The sequence below is a fragment of the Mustelus asterias genome, chromosome 22 (assembly GCF_964213995.1).
Source record: "Mustelus asterias chromosome 22, sMusAst1.hap1.1, whole genome shotgun sequence".
Classification (NCBI taxonomy): Eukaryota; Metazoa; Chordata; class Chondrichthyes; order Carcharhiniformes; family Triakidae; genus Mustelus; species Mustelus asterias.
This window is the reverse complement of record NC_135822.1, coordinates 74,883,644-74,891,517: the sequence shown is the minus strand read 5'-3', so window position 1 is coordinate 74,891,517 and position 7,874 is coordinate 74,883,644. Positions and strand designations below refer to the sequence as shown.

General features: G+C 50.5%; 1 protein-coding gene across 1 annotated transcript; it reads left to right on the top strand.

Moving 5' to 3' along the window:
* Positions 1-394: 394 nt before the first annotated feature.
* Positions 395-3,596, top strand: LOC144510199 (zinc finger protein 703-B-like). The gene is made up of 2 exons (XM_078239682.1): positions 395-858; positions 1,834-3,596. The coding sequence occupies exons 1-2, from the start codon at positions 640-642 to the stop codon at positions 3,172-3,174; spliced, it is 1,560 nt and encodes a 519-aa protein (XP_078095808.1). The 5' UTR covers positions 395-639; the 3' UTR covers positions 3,175-3,596.
* Positions 3,597-7,874: the final 4,278 nt, after the last annotated feature.

The following is a 7,874-nucleotide window of genomic DNA, read 5'->3' as shown; positions in this document are numbered from 1 at the left end:
GTGTGCGCATCTCTCTTTCACTATCTCTGTCATTCTCTCTTTTTCTGTCTCTTTCCCTGATCTATACCTCTTTCTCGGAGCCCTTTCAATCTCCATCTGCCTTTCTCTCTGTCTGTCTCTCTCTCTCTCTGTCCTTGTCTGTCTCTCTCTCTCACCGTCTCTCTCTCTCTCTGTCTATCTCTCTCTGTCTCTCTCTGTCTGTCCTTGTCTGTCTCTCTGTCACTGTCTCCCTCTCTCTGTCTCTCCCTCTCTCTCTCTCTGTGTCTCTCTCTCACTGTCTCTCTCTCTCTGCTCTCAAACGCCCTCTGAAGTCTTGGCCTCACGGTGTTGCTTTAAATATCAGGAGCTGTGTTGAGTTGACAGGAAAGGGAGGCGGGTACTTGGGAGTCAGATGTTGCCATTCAGACTGGAGCCTCTCTGTGTCGCCCACAAGCTATGAGCTGCTCTGGATTGCTGATTGGAAAGCAGAGACTTGGACAGGGTGTGCCCGAGTTGGGGGACTGGGAGTTGCGAGTGTTGGAGGCAGGCTGGAGGAGAATGCTGCTGGGATCTAGCTGGGGGAAAGCTCTCGCAATGTGCCGCATCGCGGAGTGAAAGCAGAGGCTCGGTCTTCCTGCCCTCGCTCGCTGTTTTCGGGACATGAGCCAAGCTCTCTGCGGATCTAAGGAGAATCGAGAGAGCTCGGAGAGTGAGGAGGCAGCACTGCATTCAGGGCGGATCTTGCTGCCCTCGGACCCCGCTCGACAGGCGAAGAGAATCCCCATCAAGATCCTTAAGATGCTGAGTACTCACACAGGACACATCCTTCACCCGGAATACCTGCAGCCTCTGTCCTCCACCCCGGTCAGCCCCATCGAAGTAAGTAGAGCAAAGCTGCCCCTGTCCCTGTTCCCCCCTCCCCCCCAGGCACACTGCCCCAGAGCAGACAGACAGAGCCAGCTGGTGTGGCCAGGAGCCCAGGCCATTCTGTCCTGGCTCTGTGTGTGGGTGGGTTAGGGGCACTGTGCACTGTACCCCAGAGCAGAGAGACAGAGCCAGCTGGTGTGGTCAGGAGCCCAGGCCACTCTAACCTGGCTCTGTGTGTGGGTTAGGGACACTGTGCACTGTAAAGTCCCAGATAAAGAAAGTTGATGTGAGAGGGAGAGTTTGCCAGTGTGTGTGTGTGCGGGAAGGGGATGACGAGGGGAATACTCTCACTCGCTCTCTCTCATACACAGACAGGGACACAGCTTCTCCTGTTCCCCCATTGCCAGCCTCCCAGCAATCACATCTAGCTCTCACTCTCCAGCTCTGGGCTGCCGCTGTGAAGGGGTTCCGTGTGTGTGTGCTGGGTGGGGGGAGCTTTCAGAATCAGATTCTGGGCAAAGAACCCCCACCTCCAAGCCAAACTGTTCCCAGTCTGAGAGATATCTCCACACACATACAGGCTCCACCTCATTCACCCCAGTGCCAAGCTTCTTGTCCTGCAGGACTTACTGCAACCTCCTCATCTGCTTCCCTGATCTGTGGGTATGTACAATTGGAGCATTGCAACGGGCCATTCAGCCCAGCGGTCTATGCTAGTGTTTCTGCCCCACACCCTGTTCACCCCATCTCCATATCCTTCTCCGTCTTTATCCAGCTTCCCCCTAATCAATTCACCTCAACCACTCCCTGTGGGAGTGAGTTCCGCATACCACCCCCCCCCCCCCCCAGGTAAAGAGGTTTCTCCTGAATTCCCACTGGATATATTAGTGACTATCTTGTATTGAAAAACATACTCTGCTTTCAGCTCCGCTTCTCCCCGGCAATCACCCATCTCTCTCTCTCTCTCTTTAACTCTTTGTTTTCTAGTTGGATGCCAAGAAAAGTCCCCTGGCTCTGTTAGCCCAGACGTGTTCTCAGATTGGCAAACCTGACCCTCAGCCATCAACCAAGCTCAGCGCAGCAGCCATCTGCAACGAGAAGGAGTCTTCCAGGCCATCGCCCTCCCTGAAACTGGGGGAGGCTGCCATCGAGGACAAGTCCAGCTTTAAACCTTACTCCAAATCGGGAGAGGCGAGGAAGGAGTGTGGGGAGAAGGCTGGCTTCCGGGTGCCAGGTGGATCCTGCCAAAGCTTCACGGCTCGCCCGCCCTCCTCCTCGCCCGCTGTCAGCTCCCCAGCCCTGGGCGACGGAAAAGCCAGCGACATGGATGACAAGAAGGAGGCTGAGGTGCCCAGGGCGTGCCCAGAACATTCACCTGTTAGCTCAGGCCACGGCCGCTCAGGCAGTGGAGCCAGCGAACTGAGCCAGCACCGCGAAACGCCGACCGTGACCAAGTGCGATGCTGCCAGCGCCAGCCTGGCACCGGGACACGTGGCACCTGTTTCACCGTACAAACCGGGGCACTCGGTCTATCCCCTGCCCCCGACCAGCATGGGATATCACGGGTCGATTGTCGGAGCCTACGCTGCTGCCTATCCCTCGCAGTTCGTCACCGGGATCGAGCCCAAGTCTGGCCTGGTGGGGAGCCCGTTGTCTGGAGCCGTGGGATGCCCGATACCCGGCAAGTCCGCCAACTCCAGCCCCTTGACTGGGGCATCACCGCCCGCTTTCATGCAAGGACTGTGCCGGGATCCCTACTGCCTGACCTACCACAACGCCCCTCACCTGGGAGGCAGTGGATGCTCTTCCTGCCTCCATGATCCCTCCACCCTGAAGTCTGGATATCCCCTGGTCTACCCGTCTCACCCGCTGCACTCTTCGGTCCTGACCACTGGTGCTACGCCACCCTTGGGCGCCCACCCCTTGTATACTTATGGCTTCATGCTCCACAGCGACCCACTGCCCCACATATGCAACTGGGTGTCGGCCGGCGGACCCTGCGACAAACGTTTCTCCAGCTCCGAGGAACTCCTCAACCATCTGCGTACGCACACCGCCCTGCCCGGAGCTGACAAGCTGCTGGCCGCCTACCCGTCCCCAGGCTCCTGCAGTTTGCACCTCCCCCAAGGGCCCCCAGGGAGTCCCAACGGCCTGTCTCTGCGCAGCCCTCACACCCTGGCACTGAGCAGGTACCACCCATACAGCAAGAGCCACCTGTCAGCGCCCACCAGCTCTGCCCTCACCATGTCTGCCGCCAGCCCCTATTACTCTCCATACACCCTCTACGGACAACGGCTGGCCCCTGCTTCAGCCCTGGGGTATCAGTGAGGGCCCAGGAGTTTGAAGTGTAACTTGTGGGGCCGTGGGTGGGATGGGACTGGGACTTATTTATTACCTGTACACATTAACTTTAAACAGGAACTATAAGATCTCACAGACTCACCTCTTATCTAATGTAGAATGCAATGTATATACCAAACAGGTTTTTTTTTGCAACAAGTTTCTCTAAATGGTCTTATTTAAAAATATTTTTCATTCTCTCTTTGTTTCTGGGGGAAAGGGGGAGTTGATATGCATGTTTTTGCTAATCCCTCATTTTGCTCTCATTTGAGATTTTGCTTATTTTTAACCAATGGAGATGTAATATTTTTTTGTATTGTACTTCAAATGGGATAACACATAAGATGGCAGGGCTATCCAAGAAATGGGAGGTCTTATTTTGTTATTAAATGAGAACCTAATTATATTTATATTCTGACGGCTTCTTCTCATGAATTCTTCAAGTCCACCTGCCCTTCCGAGCCCTTCCCTTCGAGGTGTCGGTGTCGATTCAGTGGGTAACACTCACTTGTCTCTGGGTCAGGCATTCAAGCCCCGCTCCGGAGGCCTCAGCACGTAATCCTGGGCCGAGCAAGTGCCAGCACATGTAGTTGCGATGAAATGTGACACCACAATCCTATCTTCCGTCTGAACCGTGATGTGAATGATCCCATGACAGGGTTGGGAAAAGAGCAGGATTGTTCTCCTTGGGTCTCCGAGGGCCAATTATCCCTCAGTCAACACCAGGAAAAGTCTCGCGAACGTAATGTTTATGGGAGCTTGCTGTGCATAAATTGGCTGCCAATGTGTTTCCACCATTCGGACAGTGACAAGCATTTGATTTGAGCTGTGAGGTGCTTTGGGAATGACTGTGAAAGGTGTGAAACACAAGCTTCTCATTTCTATCTTTCCTCACTCCCTCCTCCAGAGAGTCTGAGAGTCCCATGGAAGTCTGAGGCCTGGTGTCCAATTGAATGAGTTAATTTGAATATAAATGAAAAATCCGGACAAGTAGGATGAGATGAACTGTGAGGGGGATACAGAGGGCAGGCTTGGGGAGGAGATCGTGTTTAAATTGCACAACATGTGGAAGACTGATAATGAAGTGAATTTCAACACAGATAAGTGAAGTATGGCATCTTGTTAAAAATAAAACGCCCACATCTCTCTTGGAAAGTAAGAATCTAAAGTTATGTTACAGGAGCAAAGGGATCCGGGAGAAGAAAAACACAAATCACTAACAGGAGCCACACAGATTAATAAAACCAGAAACAAAATAAACCAGGGACTTGGGTTCATTTTTAGAAGGATGCCTTATGGTCTAAGTGTAGAATGGAGAAGTTGACAAGTTCTGCGCTTCCTGCAGTACTGGTCACCATATAATGCTAAGATACAGAGGGACAGGGTAAGCTGCAGTAAGTAATTTGAAAGAGGATATACGTCTCAGGGAAAAAAAGAACAGGTTGCGCTTGTCGCTTGAAAGGAGAAAACCGAGAGGTGACATTCAGAGGTCTTTAAAATGACAAATGGCTGTGATCAAGTGGCGGCAGAGAGAATGCTTCCCCCTGTGGGGCAGAGCAAAGGTAGAGAGCATCAATATAAGATAGCCACCGACAAAGACTCCAGAGAAAGCCATTGATCCAGAGAGCGAGTTGTGGGAATGTGAAACTTGCTGTGGCACAGTACAGTCCAGGGGATGCCAGATCAGCACACTAAGGAGAAAGGCAGAGTGGTTTCACTGACAGAGGAGGTGAAGAAGGTTGGAAGACAAATGCCCGAATGGAGTGGTTGCGCCAGATAGTCTGTTTCCCCGCTGCAGATCCTGTGTAATTCTATCTGATGTCCTTGACGGAATAACTCTGCCAGGGAAAGGCCAATTTGAAGAGAAGGCTACCATCTAGTGGCCAGGAACCAAAGTGACACAGCAGCCAACTTTCTTTTACAGGATTGCATCTTGGGTGAACTGGTATCAAACAGAGTGCTACTAGACAGGGTGGAGGAATGTGCAGAATCCATTCCTGAGGTTTAAAATTCACAACCCAGGGCGTGATCCCAACAGTTCCTTCCTCCCCTGGGGAATGGACTATTTCTCATCTTTTCAAAAAAGGACCCCGCACTATTCTTACTCCAAGAAAAGTAACTTATTCTCTCCGTAATATTCCTGTTTAAAATATATGAGTCACTGAAACAAAACCAATATACAGTGTGGGTGCTGGAAATGCGAAATGAAAACAGCAAGCTGCTGGGAAGACTGGAGAAAGGCCCGATTCAAAAACAGAAAATGCTGGAAAATCTCAGCGGGTCTGACAGCGGCTGTGGGGAGAGAGAATGGAGCCAGCGTTTCGAGTCTGGATGACCCTTTGTCAGAGCCGCTGGTCTCCGAGCTCCCTCCTTGTGCTCTGACGAAGGGTCATCCAGACTCAAAACACTGACTCTATTCTCTTCCAGTAAGAAGTCTCACAACATCAGGTTAAAGTCCAACAGGTTTATGATGTGCTTACCCCAGTCCAATGCCGGCAGCTCCACATCTATTCTCTCTCCACAGATGCTGTCAGACCTGCTGAGATTTTCCAGAATTTTCTGCTTTTGTTTCAGATTCCAGCAGCATCCGCAGTATTTTGCTTCTGATTTATTATAGAAAGACCGGATTGTTTGCTGTGTTTCTCCGACTGGCCTGCCGAGCATTTCTGACACTCTTTGGTCTTCTTTCAAATGGGGGAATAGTTGCGGAAAAATTTCACCAACCCTCCCTGGTTGATGGGGTTCAGCCGAACACAAGCACGATGATGCAATGTGGGGGCGGATGGGTGTGTGGACTGGGGCAATTCAAATGCAGGTCGGTCTTGCAACAGGCTAAGAGTGGCCAGTTTAATGTACAGTGCCCAACACCCGCCCCACTCCCCCTCCAGCCACCCGGGTTCCCACAAATTGATAAAATCTCCCCGGTTACCTCATGGCATTCGCTGCTGGATCCCAGCCACTTTCTGAGAATGCTTGGGTTCTTTTACCAGTAACTCTTATGTCCTCTGGGCTTGTCCCTCCTCCCACTGCCAACACTTTAACTCAATCAAAGTCCCTTATAATGTGGAATACCTCTGTTAACTTTCCCAGAGACCAGGAAAGATCAGCCATGATCTGATTGAGTGGCGGAGCAGGCTCAAAGGGCTGAATTGCCACCAAAAGAGAAAGTGCTGGAAAATCTCAGCAGGTCTGGCAGCATCTGTAAGGAGAGATAGGAGCTGACGTTTCGAGTCCCGATGACCCTTTGTCAAAGGACTGAATTGCCTACTCCCTATGTTCCCCTGAACCGTCTGTGAGGAGAACAATCCCCGCTTCCCCGGTCTCTCCAGGGGACTCGACTTACAATTCTGAGTTCCTGAAAATGTAAATTTTGCATTCCATTTAATCACTGATTTAATTTTTATATTGAGGGTGAGAATGGGTCGTCCTTCCTGGAATCAGTTTTGCAAAGGTTTGCAAGAAAGCGTGTGTTGGATGCTTACTGGTTGAAATTAGACATTGGAAAGGGCTTGCTTTGGTTAACGGCTGGTTATGGGGCTGTCATTCTGTGGAGTTCTAAAGTAAGGTTTATTTATTAGTCACAAGTCAGGCTTACATTAACACTGCAATGAAGTGACTGTGAAATTCCCCTGGTCGCCGCACTCTGGTGCCTGTTCGGGTCAATGCACCCTAACCAGCGCGTCAATTCTTGATGTACATGCACTGACACAACCTCAAACAAGCTAAACTCATTTCACTAGTTTGAGGAAACCAGGGGAAAAGTGAAGGGCTTTGGAGTAATATGTTGAGGAATATTTTTGAGTCATATTTTGCGCCCCGGCAACCCAGGTAACCCGTATGTTCGAAGCAGCAGGAAGAAAGAACCATTCATGAGGAAAAGGATATGTGACACGACTCTCAGCGCATGTGATTCAGACTGAAGCCCAGAGTCACATGAGGAGATGTGCCATAATCTTCCTGTGTGCTTTGCTGATTGCTGGGGATCTGAAGCAAAAGAAATTCCGTGGATTTACAGCTCCTTTGGAATTTTACCCCTTCACTGCTCCCATCAGATGTGCACACCATGTCGCCTTGGGTTGTTTGTTGTAAACATTCTCACATTCACCGGGGTGCATGGACTGTAGATTCAGGCTCATTGAACTGCCACGGAAAGCAATTTGATCAGATCCTAATGGAACCAGAAATGATTTTGAAACAGAAATCGTAGGATTCTAACATGTCTCTTTATCTAAGTCTGTACCTATCTTCTGTAACTTCATTTTCTTTGCACAGTAAGAAGTCTCTCAACACCAGGTTAAAGTCCAACAGGTTTATTTGGTAGCACGAGCTTTCGGAGCGCCGCTCCTTCATCAGGTGGATCATCAGGTGAGTCGTCTGATGAAGGGGCAGTGCTCCGAAAGCTTGTGCTACCAAATAAACCTGTTGGACTTTAACCTGGTGTTGTGAGACTTCTTCCCGTGCCTACCCCAATCCAACGCTGGCATCTCCACATCCATGTTCTTTGTATCTATCTATCCACCCCCTTCTGTCCAGAGGTAACATCAATCTATCTCTAAAACTGATGTTTCGAATGAAAATGACCTTTGTAAAACTCGTCATCCTGCTGTGACATCTGCCTCTTTTGCAGATGCTGCCATGACTGGCGGGAGGGCGTAATGACAGTGTGACAATTTACATAGGTGGCCTCT

What these genes read in the sequence shown, in the direction of transcription:
- LOC144510199 (XM_078239682.1), top strand. Translation starts at nt 640, where the DNA reads ATGAGCCAAGCTCTCTGCGGATCTAAGGAGAATCGAGAGAGCTCGGAG. An exon ending in CCCCGGTCAGCCCCATCGAA is followed by an intron (nt 859 to 1,833) that starts GTAAGTAGAGCA and finishes TTTGTTTTCTAG; the next exon opens with TTGGATGCCAAGAAAAGTCC.